This window comes from Tympanuchus pallidicinctus, unplaced genomic scaffold, assembly GCF_026119805.1.
Source record: "Tympanuchus pallidicinctus isolate F22 unplaced genomic scaffold, pur_lepc_1.0 scaffold4, whole genome shotgun sequence".
Taxonomy (NCBI): Eukaryota; Metazoa; Chordata; class Aves; order Galliformes; family Phasianidae; genus Tympanuchus; species Tympanuchus pallidicinctus.
This window is the reverse complement of record NW_026294758.1, coordinates 18,183,126-18,201,277: the sequence shown is the minus strand read 5'-3', so window position 1 is coordinate 18,201,277 and position 18,152 is coordinate 18,183,126. Positions and strand designations below refer to the sequence as shown.

Genomic DNA, 18,152 nt, shown 5'->3' with positions numbered 1-18,152 from the left:
GCCACTCCGATGGCTCCTGTAAGAGGTGGTTGCCTTGCTCTGAAAAGCATTTACATCTGGGATCCATGATGTCCACTAACATAAGTTCTTGTAAGAGCTCTGACATTTAGAGAAAATATAAAATGTACTTTGATTGCTGAAGTTAATTTTAACAAAACCTCTAAACAGTCTGATGAAGTAGGCACTGGATTCCAGTTCTATTGTTACGTCTTTTGAATTGTGCATTACGATAAGAAAAACTAAAAACATCTCGAGAAGGCAAAATTTGAGCATAGAAAACTTCCACATTTCTTGCTTATCTTTGCACAATATCATTACGCTTTTCCTGTGCTTTACAGAACAGTATGGATATTGAGGTTGCAGAAGTCAGCTGTGTTGAGAGGTAGAAGATGGAAGCAATAGCTGTTTTGCAGCCCAGCACAATATTGCTGTTCACTTTGGTCTGTCTTTCTGCATATGGATGATCCTGGATACCCACTTGCTGCATGGGAGATTAGTGCCTCTGCCTCCTCACAAGATGAGACGTTTGTTCTGCAGTACGCTTAGGCTAAGAATATCTACCAAAGCAGTCAGTATGTATGTAGAGGTGATAGGAGACTCATTAAACTGGTGAACGCACTTATCAGAGGAACAGGTGTAAATATATTTGGTAACTTTAAGTTATGCAAACGTGCATTCTACTTTCTCTACAGTCAAAGGTACTGATTATTTTTCTTTAGCAGGTCATATATCGTGCTAGTGACTGCTCAAAAGTAAATATCGCCAACAGCAGTGCAGAAAAAAGTGTTGGACATGAGTAGTATGTACTGTATTTCAAATACAAGTCATCAGTCATCAGTAGGACTGTAGTTGTTCATGCTAGCATTTACGTGACCATGATGAAGAAACAAAAATCACAGTGGCCTACAAGCAAAACATTTGTGTGTTTTTAATTCCTTGCAGGTACTGTTCTTTCAGCTGTTTTACAGACCTCTGCATATTTCTCAAGCTTACTGAACTTCACAAGGTTCTCTCCTAATATTCCCAAATCCACCTTTATTTTGTATTTACTGGAATGGAAAGAGTGAACTTAGGCATGGATATATACTGAAGAACATTGTTGTTTTTTTTGTTTTCTTTTTTTCTCTTTTCTTTCCTTAAGCCAGAAAGTGATCTGCTTCACTGCTGGTCAGTTGGCAGGGAGGAGAATCCAAGAATTTCTGTAGAAGAAGAAATGGGAAGAACTGACTGATTCCTGTCATTGCAGAGGTTTTCTCCGCTCAGTACTAGCAAGAGATAAACAGTTATTTATTGCTGGGAAAAAAAAAAAAATCTAAAATTATAAATACCAGCAGCCTATCTCCAACAGATGCAACCCAGTGCCAGTCTTTTGTACATTTGGAAAGCTATTTCTGCATGCTTTGGGAGTGCCTCATGAAGTAAAGTAATGAAGCTATTGTAAATATGTATGCCTAACTATGGATCTGAATTAAGAAGTGATTAAGTTGTTTTTTCTACATCAATAGCGTAAAACATACTTATTGGCTGCTTTCTGTTTGTTCTCTATAGGAAAAGAAAGGTCAACAACCCAAGAGCAAACAAAAACCAAAAGAGGAAGCTAGCCACGTTCAGTGCTGAAAAGTAAGTTGCGAGCACTAAAAAGAAATAAATAATGAAGGTTTCCACAGCAACCTAAGTTCTGTAGTGTAAATTGATGACTTTCATCAATACATTTTGTTATATAATGATAGAACAGATACTCTATAAAAAGTGTTGGATGCATTCGAATTTAGATTATTAGAAGGTTTGGCACGCTCCAAAGACCTGACATCAATTAATTGAGTTCCAGAGGCTTCAAAAAATGCCGTGTGCAGGGTGTGGTTTTCCTCCTGTGGTCAGCCTTGTGCACTGAAGCTGTGCGTATGGGTTAAAGATCTTATTAATAACTGCATACTGTAAGCATGCCTGCTTTGGTTTCTGCTCCTCAGAGTAATCTGGGAGGTGTTCCAGAAGAGCAGCAGGAGCACAGCACTGCTTGCTGTCCTTCCAGTCAGCACAGCCTGGGGTGAACACGGGCCTTGAGAGAGGACATCCACTCCTGCTCCGTAGCAAGGAACAGTGAGAGAAGCCCTGTCCCTGCGCCAGAGCAAGATTTTGTGGTGTTTAAACCGGTTCCTTGTAAGCGAGATCCAGGCTGTGACCATTTGGGTGCCCTCAGCTCCCATCCCCCTAGGGTAGCGATTGGCTTTCTGTGCTTTTTAAAAGAACTTCAGCTCGTAGGAGGGTTTTAGGTACTGGTTTTCACCGCAGAACTGCCCACCGCGACGCGGGTCCCACGAAGCCCCGGTGCTGACGCAGCGCGGCCCGACTCTGTCAGCGCCGCCCCGCTCCTCGCGCCTCGTACGGCCACATGAGAGGGAAGGGGAGGGGACGGGGGAAAGCGCAGTGTGAGTTGCGCCATCGGTGGCAGGGCGCGGGGATGCGAGTCTGTCGACGGCGAAAGGAGCAGTGGCGACGGGGCTCGGGGCGAGCAGCTCAGTGCGACCGCGTTGGGAGAGCTGCCGTGCCGGCGGCGGGCGGGAAGGGGAGGAGGCGACCCACGGGGCGCGGGCAGCCTGAGGCGGGGGCTGCGCTGCTGCGGCCGCGGAGCTGCGCCCCCCTGAGGGAGAAGAAGGAGCAGCGCAGCCGCCCCGCTCTGCGCAGGGGCCCCGCGGCCGGCGGGCGTCGTAGCGTCAGCAACTTGTAGAGCCCGGGCGAGAAGGAGAAATACGGCGTGGGTAGGTGCTGCCGACCCCCATGCCGCTGCCCTGCCGTCCTGCCCGGCCTCGGGGCGCCGCCTGCTCCGGGGCCCGGTGGTGCCCACCGGCAGAGAACGCTAGCTGTTCGCTGTCGAATAATAGAAGTAGGCAGCATGTGCCTGGTTGTCTCCCTAAACATACCATTACCATTAGGGATTGTCTGTATAGGGTTTTTTAAGTTCCGCCGTGGGTTGTGGTCGTCGGCTTCTGCAAAACTTATGCAAATATGAAAAATGCCCTCTGCCTTGCTACAGAGATATGAGCCACGCTGCTGATGTGTGCTTTGGACTGTTGGCTCGCACACAGAAGTCGCAGTGCTGGTGATGCTTCAAGCAAACTCAGGACATGCCAGCAAGCAGCAGAATGCAATGCTTCAGGTTAGTGTAGCGCCCTGTTGGTTTGGTGTGTCCCACACAGCTTCTGTAATAAGCAGATGAATCAAGAATTCACTGTTTAAGAAAAGCTCATTGAGTGTAGTGTGTTAGAGGAGAAGCTGTGAGGCAAAATGTAATCACTGGGATTATGTAAAATTAACAGACTGCATTGCGCACTGTGTGGTTGTTTGGAGGATGTAAAGTTTCTGAAACTTGCTCGAGTGTGAAGCCCTGGTGTAAAGCCAAGCCTCTTGTCATGGTGCTAAACTTGCAGTTATCGTTGCAGTGTGTGGTTCCGGAAACAATTCCTCATCTTCCACATCGTGTTGGTTTTCCTCCTTTCTGTGGTTGTTTTTCCTTGCTGTGAGATGCTAGCATGGTGGGTTTGGGATTCAAGGGGTTTGAGCTCTGTTCGGCCAGTGAGAATGGGTGGGAAACATTGTTCATGTCAGAAGTTTGGTGCCACAGGTGGAGGCAGTGCTGAGGCTGCATAGGGAGCTCTGTTAGCCCTCCGTGCCAGATGCACTGTGCTGCAGAAAGTGTAGGTGGAGTTCTGTTGCTGGGAGATGTGTTGCCAAAAATATAAAAGGGAAATAAAGTAGGTTTTGATTTCTTGAAAATGTTGGTGATTTAAATTATTCTGGCTCCACAAACAAAAGAATGTGTGCTGAAGGAATTTTCTTGGCATGAGTTATTAGTATGAGCTTCTCTCTTGGGTTTTATTAATTTGTTTGATTTATCACTCTTCATCCCAAGAAACCTACTGTGCTCAGTTGTACTTTTCTCCATGAACTCCTCAAGCTCTGAAATGTTTCTGATGTGCCTTTGCACTGAGGCAGCGTGTGTCACATCCTTGTTGGGGGAGGGGGAGGGAAATATGTGTCAAACCCCTGCAACACATCACACAGCTCTCTGGTGAAACACAGCAGTTGCCCTGAGCAGGCCTGGCTGCCTGCTCTGTGCTTTGGGCACAGGAGCACTGTGCCTCAATGTAGAAAATTTGGATGCAGTTCTCTTTATTGAAAGCAACTCTTGATTTGTGCCTTCCTTTCATCTCACTGTGGGTGACAAATGATGAAATATGTCGACAGTCCATGAAACTGCAGCATTACCTCTTTAACGTGGTCTTCTGATGTGGAAAACTGATGGGAAAACCACAGAACTGTGACATTTACATCTTTTTCAGGAGATTTCCCCTTGCGCTGTGTCAATACAGAAGGGTTTTCTTGTAGTCTGCAGTGGCTTTCAAAGAGTTTCAGAAGACATTTGTCACTCACTTGCTGGCACCCTTTGCAGCTACACCGACTTGTTACTGCATGAGAATTGATTAAAGTAATTGATGGAACATCAGAAGCTTTCTGGCAGTTCCAAAGTTCTGATGCCTGTATAGCTGCAGCCGAAGAAGCCTTGGATGCCTGCAGCTCTGTGCAGCACTGCCTGGCTTGCACAAAAGTCCTCACATACTTTTGCAGCAAATATACTAAAAAATCGCTTTGGATATTCAAAATAAAGAAGTGGAAAAACTCCATGATGCAGCTGAAGTTCTTCCTTGATTGCTCCTCTCTGCTACTACCTGCAGTCTGCTGCAATCGTTTCTCTTCAGCTCCCTGTGGAAATGCTTGTATGCAGCTCCTGTGCTCCCAGCTGCTGTTGGGAACGCATGCCCTGGGGATGGCAGCAGCTCTCCTGTGGGCACTGCTGGGCACAGCCTGTTGTATACAATGCTGCTCAGCTCTCCAAGTGCGTTATTGCAGATAACGAACTCCAGCCCCTTAGTGCTCCAGTGGTTCTGAAGCAGCCTCTCTCTTAAAGTATTAGTTGCATTAGGCTTCTGAAGCAAATCTTCTGTAATAACAGTGAATTAAAAGAAAAAGCTAAGTGGGTGAAAAAGACACTAGTAAATAACTGCTAATTAAAAATATGGCAAATGCTTGTGAGCTGATTACCTAATTAATCAAGCTGCAAATTTTTGCTGCTTTGTATGTACAAGGAGCATTTAGGTGATGCTCAAAAAAAAAAAAACACCCCAAACCAAAGATCTACATAGTTGATGCTGTACTTTGTGGCTGACCATGCTACATGTCTGGGTGCTAAATCACAGGGAAGCACAAAAACCTGCCTGCATGAACAGCACCTGCTGTTGCTTTGTTTGGAGTTACTGGGGTTAAAATCTGTTGATTGCTTAATTTGCATAAAGTGGTTTTTGTGTATTTATTTTAATTATTGAGTAGGTAATAGTAAGAAGTAAGTCTCTAAGCAGGAATGCGCAGAACAAATGCTTCTCTTGCTGCTAGGAAAGGCTGGAGCATCTTAATGTCCTAGTTCCAGGTCTGTACTGTAGCTTTCGCATTTTGATCAGTCTCTTCGTTTTTTTCCTCTGCTGCTATATATTGGCCTGGGCATCTTGCAACACATAGTAACATATGGAAAAGCAAGACTGTAAAACACAGAAAAAGTCTGCCTTGCCTCCATCGTGCTCAGTTCTTGTCGTGAATTAGTCACACAACACAGGGTTCTCTTGCCAGAAAGATTTCTTTATTGCTCTAATGATCATGATCATAATGTATGTCTCTCTCTCTACTTTTTAAAGCTAGTCTTTTATATTCTAACATGCATATTCAGTACATTTCCACTAACAATCCATTGGCTAGAAAGCAAGCAAATTCCTTAACAAGTCTTCATATCAGAGAATTCATAGGCAGAGGGTTTATCTTATGACTGGGTATAAGAAACCCTGTTTATTCAGACTCTCTGTCCTCTCCAGAGCCTCATTACCAACAAGTCAGGACTTGACGAGGCTGAGCTGACCTCTCTATCTCCCACATCTCCTCCTTCTTTATTAATGAAAAAAGCGTGATTTAAAGCTTGTATCATTTTCCGAGCACACTGTAGTAAGCAAGGAGTGCAAACTAAAATACAGAGAAAAGCAATAAGACAAACTAACCCTATTTTTAACACATTCTGTATCCACACTCCTGGGTTTCTGAAGAAGCTTCCAAATATATCCAACCTGTCATCAACCTGTAATTTCTTAACTCCTTTCTGCAAATCCTGAATGCTCTTATATATTGATTTTGGATGTTCTGACAAATTCATGCAGCACATGCCATCAAAATCCTGACACCCATGACCTTGAGCTAACAGCAAGAAGTTTATAGCAGCACGATTTTGTAATGTAGCATGTTGTACTGAGTCTTTATCTAGTAGCAGTCCACTTAGAGCCAAGGAAGTAGCATTTGTTTGCTTGGCTAGCCAGCATCCAAGTTTTTTAAGCGTGCTCAATGCTTTAACTGATGCAACGCCAGGGGCTAAAAAGGATGCTGCTGCTATTCCCTCAGGATTCCAAAATTCTGCATTATCCTTGCATTCTGATTGAAAAGCATGTCCAGCTTGCTTAATGCGCTTTTGATGGTGAGTAATCATAGAGATATTAGGTGTTAGTAAAGTTAGTCTTCCCAAACTGCATGGACCTCCTTTGATGTGAGAGGGGATAGCAGACCATGCTCTGTCCCCACAAATGAGAAAAACTCCTGCTGGCAAGCTAAGCGGATGGCTACTAGATCTTGAGAAGTTAGGTGAAGTATAATTACACCAAGCAGAATGATTTCTATAAGCAGCTACACTGGAATTAACACACTGAACTAACGATTGGTTCTTTCCGCTGTAGTTAAAATACAAACAATAATCCATTTTAACCGAACCCAACAGTTCCAGTTCTTGTGGTTCCACATTGCTCTGTTGCAGACGTAGTACCCATCCATCCCATTTGTCGACTACTGCGCTCGTGTTGAATGCTATCTCAGCAATGGAGTTTGGGATGGGCCATTTGTCTAGGGGTTGTCCCACCAAACATGAGAACGGGTTTCCTGGTGACGCAGTTGACAAACAGAGTGTGTCTTGTCCCATCTTGTTGGCGAGGGTGACCCACACGTTCTGCTTTGGTTGAGCTGGAATCCAAAACGCTGATGAGAGTGCGATGATCATGTTACAGCAGATGATGAAAGGGATGGCTGTACCCATTGTGCTGGTACTCATCTCAGGCCTGTTCCTGTTGAAACACAAGCATAACCTCAACCCCAAGTTATCAACAAATAAGGTCCTTCCCATTGTTTAGAGCTTATATTTTTTACCATAACCTGTGCTTTTGCCTTGCCAGGAGTTAAGGTATTGCAGCCAAAAAAATGCCTGTACTTCTATTGTCCTGTGATTTAGAAAATTGAGAACATAGCATTCTTCAGCTACTCCTTCCTGCAGGGTCATACCCATGCTCCCTCCTTTTTTGTTTTTGAAGCATGGCCTTTAAGTACCACAGGTTCGTTTGATAATAGCTTGGCCTGTGTGAGAGTGGGGTAAGCCTGTCAGGTGCCAAATTACTAAAGAGGTCAGTCCTCGAGGGTTAACTCCTATAGAAGGTGTTGGTACAACAGTTTGACAGTCTGCGGTATATTCTGCCTGGCCTGATCTGTGGTCAGTTGAAAGGCATGCTGCAATGCCTTTGCATTTTGATGATAAAAATAATGAGATAACCATGGTTGGGCAAACTGATCAGGAACAACAGTTGCTCCTGCCAGTTTGTCCGCCTGTGCATTACCCTTGGAAATGGGGCCTGGCAGAGGAGAGTGAGAACGAACATGCTGAATGAAGTAAGATTCTGAGCGATTATCTAGAAGCCATTTTAAGTGCAAAAGAAGTGCGAACAACTGCACATTAGTTGTCTCCTTTAAATAAGGGTGTGCCAGTCGCATTACAGTGCCTGCAACATAAGCAGAATCTGTTATTATGTTGATGGGATCTGAGCATCGCTCAAACACACTGCATGTTCCACAACTTGTGGAGAGCCGGTGGTGACATGGACGTCACTCTCCCAGGTCCTGGCAGTATCTTTCCATACAATGACTGCGTGGCCAGTCCTGCAGGATCCATCTGCAAAAACACTAAGAGCACCTACAAGAGGGGTTAATGATAATTTAGAAACTGCTAACAAATACACAGTGAGAAGAGATTGTAAAAGCTTGTGCACTGGCAGATGAATACTGATCTGCCCTGAAAACCCCACCAGCGCACACTGTAGCTGTTGTGACATGTGGAACACAAAGTCCCATTGCTTAAGATCAAATGGAACATAGATTGTTTCTGGATCTGTCCCATCTAAGGCTAATAAATGCTCCCTTCCCCTGCAAATGACCATAGCTACCATATCAACTCTGGAGGTAACAATCTTAGCAAATTTGTGTGGCAAAAATGCCCATTCTAAAATTACCAACGGGTTGGGATCCCCTTGACCCACTGCACTAACAGTCCATAGGGCTGGAAAGGAGAACTAGTAACAAAAAGACTGATAGGATGATCAGGTTTTCTTCAGTGTTCTGTTTGCTGGGTCATCTTCGAGATGGCAGTATTTAGTACTGTCACTGCTGCTGGTGTCAAATGTTGTGGTGATGATAAGCCTGGATCTCCTTCCAGTAATCTGAAGAGAGGATGAAGACCTGTAGAAATTCCCACTAGGGGTTGCACCCAATTTATAGCCCCTAAGAACTTTTGCAGATCGTTTCAGGTCTTAATTTGGTACTCTGAGTCTGAGGCTGGATTCGAGTCTGTGAAATCCTCCAGCCCAGATATAGCCAAGGTAGTGTCTTTTGGATTTTGTTCTGTGCAATCTGCAATCCTGCATGAGTTGCTGCTGTTACAATCACACACAACTTTAGTCACCGTCACCTCTGTTGGTGTGGCAACCAGGATATCATCCCTGTTGTGATATATGCAGACATGGGGAAACCTTTGGCGTAACAGGAGATAAAACAGTGTCAATAAGTTGTTGACAAGTGGTCGGGCGTTCTTTATGTCCTGAGGCAACACAGTCCAATGGTATCTGCGATGGGGTTCCCCATTGTTAATAGAGGGAATTGAAAATGCAAACATGGTGCATCAGAGCACAGTGGGATGTTAAAAAAACAAGTCTTTTAAGTGTATTGCTATTAGTGGCCATGATTGCGAAAGCATAGTGGGGGAAGGCAGCCCTGGTTGCAAAGTACCCATATTTTCAATAATGGCATTAATCTCTGAGATCGGATACCAGTCTCCATTCCCTCATCGTTTTTTGATCACAAACGCAGGGGAAATCCATGGGCTTTTAGTCAGCATCATATGTCCAGCTGTTACTTGTTCTTGAACAAGGATATTTAACTGCAGTAATTTTTCTTGGGATAGGGGCCACTGGTCCACCCACACGGGTGTATCAGTTTTGCATACTGAACATGGGATTTGCTGCAAGGCAGTGGCCCCTGGGAGAAATCCATACTGATGGAGAATCCACACTGTCCCATACAATCTCTCCCCCACAGAGTGACGAGGCTATGTGAGACACAAGGTTTCACGGAGGCAGCTCTGCCTTCTGGCCCAATGATTATAATAACTGCTGTGCTTTGTTTTGGCACGGTGTGCCTCCCTATGCCTGTTAGTACTGCATTGGGATTCATAAGTGGGCACTGCGGTGGCCAGAGTGTCACAGGGATGATCATAACATCTGCACTGCTGTCAGGGATGCCTATCACTTTTAGCTCTTGTTTCCCTTATCACAGCACGCAAGTCAGATTTGGTCTCCCCTGCGAGACTTTCTGAGACCAGAAAGCCTGAGGTTCACTGGTTGATCCAAAGCTATTGTCACTCCATGGGATGTTGGTTCATTGGGGCGGGTTAGGCTTAAAGTAAATCAGTTGTGCTATATGACTTCCCACAGGGACAGTGCAAGGTGGGGTTGGTGTCCACAGCATTATCTTTATTTCCCCAGTGTAATCTGCATCAGTAACACCAGGCAAAACAAAAAGACCCACCTACATTGCAGAAGACTATCCGATTAAGAGTGCTGCCATGACATTTCCCAGCGGTCCATAAATTCCCGTGGGGGCTAAGGCGAAGGTGGTATCATTTAGGACTGTGTCTGAGGAGGTGGCTAAGTCCACACTGGCACTACCCCGGGTTCTGGCATACAAGCTGCAGCAGATGCTTGAGGGGAGTTTACTGTCATCGTGCACCCCCCCTCGTGCTTCTCTGCGAGTTTCCTGCTGGAGGAAGCAGCTGGCCATTGATATCACATTTTGACCAACAATCTCATGCTCTGTGATTGCTCTTCTTGCATCTTGGGCATAATTCTGATTTCCTGTCCTTCTGCAGTCACTTTGCGCAAATGTGACCAAATTGGTTACAGCCAAAATATCTGCGCTGCTGGTTAAGAGATAAAGTGGCAGACACCTGGGCCGTGAGTGCAGCTTGGTGCGTGTCAACATTTGTACAGGCATTAATAGTGGGATACTAATCAGTAGTGGGATTTTTTAAAGCAAGTAACATCTTCTGGCAATCAGCATTTGCATTTTCAATTGCTAGCTGTTGAAATATGAAAGCTCTTGCCTGTGTGTTATTGACTTGCTTCTTTAGCCAATTCTTAAGCCTGTCCTGAAATGTTATATATGGTTCTTGGTGCTGCTGTTTGATGCTCACAAAAGACTGTCTCTGCTCCCCCACCTCAGGCACGGCTCGAAGGGCATGCATTGCCAGCTGCTTAACTTGCTGTAGCCCTTCTGCAGGAATTTGCGCCTGCTGAGCTGGGGTGGAGAAATTCCCCTCCCCCATCAAAGCACTCACACCTACAGCCCTGAGTGGATTTCTCTGCAGCACTGCTTGATTTTCAGTCGCCTGGGTCTGTGCCAATCCTCTGTTTTGATTCCCACATAGTATACTGCATATCGGTCATGATAAGACGACACATCATTTTAAAATCACGTGGTGTGAGAATGGAGCTATTACATACGGGTTGAGTCAAATTCACAGTATACAGGGAGCTGATGCTGTGGTCTGTGACCGTATGCTGTAAATCTCACAGGATACTACACGATATAGCCTCCCACCATGGCTCTTGTTCTGGCTCTGTAATTACAGGAAATGCCCGTAACATATCCCTGACTCCAGCTTTCCTAGCCTCCTTCTGAACGAGTGCCCATGCATTGTGTGGACTGTGGGGAAACAGATGCAGCTCTTGATTAGTTTGTCGGGCCAGGATCAGTGAGATTATCAGGGCCCACAGGAGCATGGTGGCAAGCTCCCCCACGGTGTTGGTAACGAGGGGGTTGCGGGCTTGCTGGCATAACGGGTAAATCTGAGGAGGACTCTGCAGCTCCTTCATCCTCGGGTGGACTGGGGTGACCAACAATAGGCCCACATGACTTTTTAAAGCTTCAAAAATTTTTTTCCAGGTTTCTTGCAACCCGGACACCTTTAGGGGATATGTCCAACAATTTCACCCCTATCCCTTCCCATGTCTCTGTCTTGTAAACTGTCTGACTGGTGATGGAGGGATCCTATCTGGTGGCCCACACAAACATTTGCTGTAGATCAGGGGAGGATACTGACACCCCCCGCCGTTTGAGTATATACTGAGAGGTAACTAGGACGTTTTTCTGTTCCAGGGTCATTTTGTTCCCCATAGTGCGCACACTTACCTTCGTCCAGTGAGAGGCAATCGAATAGAAGGGATGATGAATCTTCTGTCCGCTGTGTTTATCTCAGCACTCCCCTATAAGGGCTTTCCACGTTTTTCTCAGCGCCTGACGCGTATTTTTCAATGTGTTCTGGACCAGTCAGTCTTCAAGTTAAGCTGAGTCTCTGGTCTGGTCCCTGTTCGGGTGCCAATTGTCGTGAGTTAGTCCCACGACACAGGGTTTTCTTGCCAGGAAGATTTCTTTATTGCTGTAATAATCTTGATGTATGTCTCTCTACTTGCTAAAGCAAGCCTTTTATATTCTAACACGCATATTCAGTACATTTCCACTAGCAATCCATTGGCTAGAAAGCAAGCAAATTCCATAACAAGTCTTCATAATCAGCAGAGAGTTTATCTTATGGCTGAGTACAAAACACCCCTGTTTATTCAGACCCTCTATCTCCTTTCCAGGGCCTCATTATCAACAAGTTGAGACTCGATGAGGTCGAGCTGACCTCTCCATCTCCCACAAGTTCTCACTCCCTCACGTGTTATACAGTGAGTAGGTGAAGGAGTACTTTGAGGTGATTGACACTATAGATTCCCTGCATCACCAAATCAGTTTATTGCATGTTTAAAATGAAAAGTTCCAGAGAGATGGAGAAAAGCCTCTCAAAAATTGGGAAAATCTCCCTGTTTGTTGGAGGGGCCCTGGGCAGCTTGGTCTGCTGGGTTCAGCCAGCCCAAGGCAGGGATGGGGCTGGAAGGTCCCTTCTAACGCAAGCCACTCTACTGTTCTGTGAGTCGGTAAATTGGGAAGCGATATCAGTCACTGCAACGGGTTCTGTGTTGTAGGATGTACATTGTATTTCATCTTCTCCTTCTTACCTTGCTGCCAGTAGCTGTAATGGTCTGGCAGCAGCAGGAATGTGATTAAGGATATTCTTCGGTGATGTGTCTTGGGACTGAAGCCATACAGAGGCGTGTGCTCAGAAATCTCAGAGTAACAGTTTTCTGGGAGATGGTGGTAGTTGTGGGCTTGCTGATTTGTCTGGAAAACTAGGTGGTCAGTGCATTGGAGTAGTTCTGAGTTCTGAGATTTTGCCCTGAAGAGCGCAACTTTTCTTTGTGGACTTGAGAATGAGCAAATGAATTAATTGGTTGGGGTCATAAAAGAGGTACATAAATGTTATTTGACTGAATGAGAAATGAATCACCCTTTGAAATGCCTGCAGAAGAGAACAGCTCCTGAGGGGTGTGTGAGCAGAGACTTTCAGTACAGACAGGAAAGCCTAGCAAGGCTTCATTTAGTGGAACAAGCAGTGCAGTTTCAGTTCAGTGTACGTCTGTACTTCTGTTACTGAGATAGCCTGTCATTGGATATACTGTTTTGTGCGAAGAAATGAGTGTCTTGGCTCATTTACCTTAGAAAACAGCAACCAGACAACAACATAGCTATTCGTATGAAAAACTGTTCTTCAGAGCTGAATGAGAAGTGACCTAATACTAGTTTGAGATCATCTAAATGCTAGCTGCCCACGTTATGGTAGAAGCTAGCCAAAATTTTCAAAGTACAGGAGAAATAAAGTTGAAAATAAGGTTTTCAGATAGTGTGTGAAGGCAAGGGACTGGGCAGTTATTTTAGCAGTTTATTGTGTGGTTTGTATGGAATGTTGTGTGATGCTGGTGTAAAGATTTGGAGTGTTGCAATATGGGTTCTAACTTTTGTTGCTCTGATGTTTTTCAGAGCACTTTGCTTGCTCATGGTTATGCTGTAGGGTGTGTTTGGCCAGTGCCTTCAGGACTTCTGGTATTTGCTGGTGGAATGGGGAAAAAGCTCTCTGGCCTGTCCACAATCAGGCTCATCTCCTAAGGATGGCAGTTCTCAGGTGTACAAGCTATGTGTCCTCACCTACCAGTATCTCTCCACCAGTGATGAGCAACGTTTTATGATGGGAGTTGGCAGTTTCAGACATACACTTCCTACAAATGTTATGAAAGTTGCTGATGGGATAGGAAGGGAAGAATTTTCTAGTGATTTGCAATACGAATGCAAGTAAGCAGTTGCTGACTCACTCAAAAGAATAGGTAAGAAAGTTCTCTCAGGAGTTTTCCTAGCCCAACTTTTTTTTTTTTTTTTTTTTTTTTTTTTTTTCCTGGAGGATGTGGAGGGGGAGCTGTTAGTGTGAGTGTGGAGTGACTGGGAGGCACTTTTTGGGCAGGAATGGAGATGGGTACAGACTGGCACTGCCTTGGTTTTGTCCTGGGGTTACATATGAAAGGGAATGAGAATAGATTGCCCGATTATAGGAGTATAGTCTTTGTGCACATTCAAGAAATAAGTTCATTGGTTTACTTATAAGTTCATTGGTTTACTTCTTTCATGTAGCTGTGCTTTGGAATAGTCTCAGTGATATTATTTGTTGGCATTTAAATGCCCACAAAAGGAGGATCTTTGGAAATGAGGAAGGATGTTTCTTCTCCTAATCTTCACGAGCACATGTGATGGACCTGCAGCAATTTTTCTGATTGGGATGTTAACCAGTGGTTTCCGATAGTTCTGGTGGGAAAGAGCTGTTAAGGCCTGTTGACCTCCAGTCTTTACTATAATCAAAGTTATGTTTAGCATTTCATAGATTAAATGGAACATCTTCTCAGGTTGTAATTTTCACTGTGCGAGAGGTTGAAGGAAGTATGCAGTATGATCTTGTTCAAAGGCAGGTGCACTGATTGCTTTTGTTATGATCAGTTTGAGTCCCACTACCTTTTTCTCTTATTCTGTTTCAAAATCCGTGTGCACACTGAACTTCAAGGCACAGAGATGGAAGACCTCAACTGAGTGACTAATGTTAGAATCCAACCTCCCTTCAGGTGTTTGGAAGCCAAAATCAACTCTATAATCTCTGAGATCCTGGAAGCTCTGTGCAACTGTAGTTCCTTCCTCTTAAGATAATGTGTGTTATCTTAAACAGTCTCTAGTCAAAACACAATGAAGGCGATAGGAAGGCTGATAGCTATGGACGCAGCAGACTGAGGGCTTCGCAGCACATGGAGGTCATTTTCTCTAGTCCTGATTCAGTGCTTCTTCACTTTCTTTTCTGAACTCTTGGAGCACTGGGCCTTAAGGAGAGCTGTGGCACAGAGGAAGATCAGTCTGCTGTCTATGGTAAGCTGGTACCAGCACTTTAACACAGAAACAAAGGTTTCTTTAAATCTTAGGATGTAGGGAGGCTTATGCACAGTTCTAGTGTTGGTAGTGGTGATTGATATTTTTTTTTCTAAATTTGCTTTTTTTTTTTAAAATGCAAGTCAGTGAGTTACCCAGCTTAAGTTCCAGATGATTTTGCCTGCTGTTATTTTAATACTCCTCCCCTTTCTGTCTTCTTATCTCATTAATGAAGCCTCATGCACACATCAGAGCCAAACGAACCGCTGTTTGAGCAGGAGCAGGTTCAAAGCAGTGGTGGCTGTTTACAGGCCCGAGAAGTTCTTGAGTTGCAGACTGTGTAGGCTGTGATATTTCATCTAGGGCTTTCAGTTAGGGTGCAGAAGCTATGTGTGCTCTTATCTGCCATCTTCGTCCCAGCCTTCTCCTGATGGGAAATGTGCAAATAGATTCTAACCGCCAAGGTAACTTCACGTGATGGAGTTACTCGGCTGTTAGCCAGCAGGGCTGGGAGTTGTATGGTGTCGTTGGTGTCAAGCTGTTTTTGGGGAGCTGTGGGGAAGGCAGCACAGCCATTCCTCAAGGATGCCTGGTGATAAGGCAAGGAGCAGTGATCACTTACTGTCAGGGACATGAGATGAGTTCTTGCAGCACCAGTAGTGCTTGAGCAGGCTGCCTTGGTAGGCAGTGCCACCTCTGTTGTCCAGCACAGTTAGTATTGAACTGCTTTCTTATTGTGTCTCCTGGTGTTCAGCAGTACATTGGAGCTCTTGCTGGCTCACACTATCAGTGAGGAGTGGTGCAGAACAGCACGACAAGGGGTGGGATTCTTCCCTTTGTAGGCTGGCACGAGGCAGCCCATGTCCCTGCTCTAGGGGGACAAAAATGGGCTGCCGTGTTCTTTCCACACAGAGGGAGTGGTGTATGGGTGGGGGACTTCTGTCTCCCAGGAGAAAATGGGGGAGCTGATAGCTGAGAGTCAATGTACATGGGAAGGGTGAGCGACCAGGACTTGTGCCTGCAGGGCTGGGTGCTCAAAGCCAGCTCCTCGATATAGGTAAGACATAGGTGACGTGCAGGAAGGGTGAAACTTCATCAGAAATCTCCGAGCCCCTCGAGAACTCAGTAAGAATTGCAGCCACATCCATTGAGCCAGTGTGATGCATTAGTGTCACAAAAGCAAGGTCAGGGTCATATACCTCTCTAGTTTCATTTTTGCTGTTCTCCTTCTTTAATCTTCTAATAAAAATGTTAAAAAAAAAAAAAAAAAGAAAAGAAAAGTTTTGTTACTTATACATTGACTATTTTATATATGGACCAAGACAGTTACAAGTTTACAAGTTACCAAGTTACCAAGACAGCATGGCCCAGGCAAACTAGAAGGTTGGACACCCATGAGTTACACTCTGCACCCCTCTCAGCTGTCAGTCTTACCAGTGGAAGACTGGAAGCATCCTATCCTGGTTAATAATTCATCATGTAAAAGCTCTTGTGCTCTGTTTGCAGCACTTCTTTCAACTTTTCCATATGGTGTTTTGACTTTTTTGGCAAAGGATATGTTTTTGGTAAAGAGGAAGACTGGCGCATGATGGTTTGCTGTGGATCTTATACAGTACTGTATATAGCTGTCTTGCCTATTTTCCCAGGATAGTGTTCTGCTGTGCCACGCAGAGAGGGTTTGGAGGTGCCTGAGCTGATGCCAGGAATTGTTAATATCAGTCCTGGGCTTCTGCTCAGAGTGATGGGAGCAAGATGAGCAATTGTGGGTTAAATGTGAGGTTAGGAATGTTCATTCCTATGTAGATGGACTGAATGGCATCTGTCTGCAGTGTGCATTCCTTCTAGGTCCTTCTGCAGTGCTGCATCACCTCACATAGCAGTAAAACTTGGCTACTTCCCAGCTTTTCTGGATCACTTAGAAATATTTTAATAAGAACAGGCTTCAGCATGGATTCGTGTAGAGCTTCCTGGTCAATCTCAGAAATAAATCATCTTTCTCTCTAGTTTTCTTACTAGTTTCTGATCCATGCAAATACCTTCCCCCTTTGTCACAGCTAAGCTCAGTTTCTGCAAGAGCTTTAGATAGCGGGTGTTTCAGAACAGCCACTTTTCTAAAATCCTGGTAGATTGCATTGACTGGATCTTTGTCATCCATATAGCAAGCGGCTTCTTTAATTATCTAATGTGAGGAATCACTTAACTGTGGTAACTGTGATTACTGGAAAACATGCCCACTCTCTTCTGAAGGTGCTATGTTTGTGCATTTTTTCATTCTGTTCTTTGAAAACAATTTCTCTTACTGCAGGTAACTTGTAAGGCCCTGTGTCAGTGCCTTTCCCTAAGCTAGGGGAACATTTCTAAGTCTGTCTTCTCCTGTTTGCTCTTCAGATTTCCAAACTATTTCTCCCCATCTATCTCTTCCTGTGTGATGCACCTCTTGTCTCTTCCTATTCTCTGCCACAGCTGGAGATTATCCTCCTGGGCAAACAAGTTTGTGCCTTTCTCATTAGAGTTTGCAGAGGAAGATGTTTCTTTTGCTGTGGCCCAGCAGTTCAAGCAGCACAGTTAAGGCACTTATGTCCTGGTGATGGTTATGTGTGTGGCCAAACCTTTCCCTTTGGATGGAATTCTGGTTTAACTGCTGGCTGAAAAGAACTTCTATGGCATCCTTACAAAGTTCAAAGGCTGATGAGAAGGGGTTGAATCACCCTTATTGGTGATTGAAATTGTCCAGCACAGCAGATTTGCATAGCCCATATCTAATAAATGAACAGCTTCCTTCTAAGAATTAACAAATCTATTGGAATGATTTCTTATAGGGCTAAATATATGTAAGTCATTATTCCCTATTAAGAAAAAAAAAATGATCAGAATTTAAAGGTCATTCGTGTGGATTGCTGGAGGGGCAAGGAAAAGGTTGCCAGAGCTCTGATGGTGGCCTGCTGGTGAACCATTGGGAGATGCTTCTCCCTCTCCCAGCTGGGAGAAACATGAAGTAATTTTATTTAATTGAAAACTGCAGTTGTAATTTCTTCGTGGGTTCTCCATTACTGCAGGGGGGTCTAGTTGTTGCGTTGCTTGGCTTCCTGGTTAGCTGATGGCAGTTCTGCACAAAGCAGCTCCAGTCATAAGGGATTCAGTGTCTTTGACACGAAAAGGCATTCAAGGTGGAGATGAACAGCAGCTCCATCACAGGGAGACATCTCACCTTTAGCCAAGCACTTGTATTTAAGGGGAGTATTCAAGAGAACTGTGAAAGTCTGGTGCTCACTGCAGGCTGTGGTCCCAGCTCTTGGGATCCCACTGGCGGCGCTGTGCTGTGTGCAGGTGCTGGGCAGCCAGTCCAAGGGGTCTGGGCCTGT

The 18,152-nt window shown here is 44.8% G+C and overlaps 1 protein-coding gene and 1 long non-coding RNA gene across 3 annotated transcripts in view; one reads left to right on the top strand and one right to left on the bottom strand.

Annotated features, from left to right (window-relative positions):
- The first annotated feature begins 2,422 nt into the window (after positions 1-2,422).
- Positions 2,423-18,152, top strand: part of LOC128089534 (uncharacterized) — a 67,505-nt gene continuing 51,775 nt past the window's right edge. For both annotated transcript variants that reach the window (XR_008210545.1, XR_008210544.1), the window contains exon 1: positions 2,423-2,756. This is a non-coding gene — a long non-coding RNA (uncharacterized LOC128089534). The remainder of the gene's footprint in view (positions 2,757-18,152) is intronic.
- Positions 5,692-12,014, bottom strand: LOC128089533 (uncharacterized). Its single transcript, XM_052701065.1, has 2 exons — positions 11,644-12,014; positions 5,692-7,199 (listed from the first exon to the last, which is right to left on the bottom strand). The coding sequence occupies exon 2, from the start codon at positions 7,184-7,186 to the stop codon at positions 5,894-5,896; it is 1,293 nt and encodes a 430-aa protein (XP_052557025.1). The 5' UTR covers positions 7,187-7,199; positions 11,644-12,014; the 3' UTR covers positions 5,692-5,893.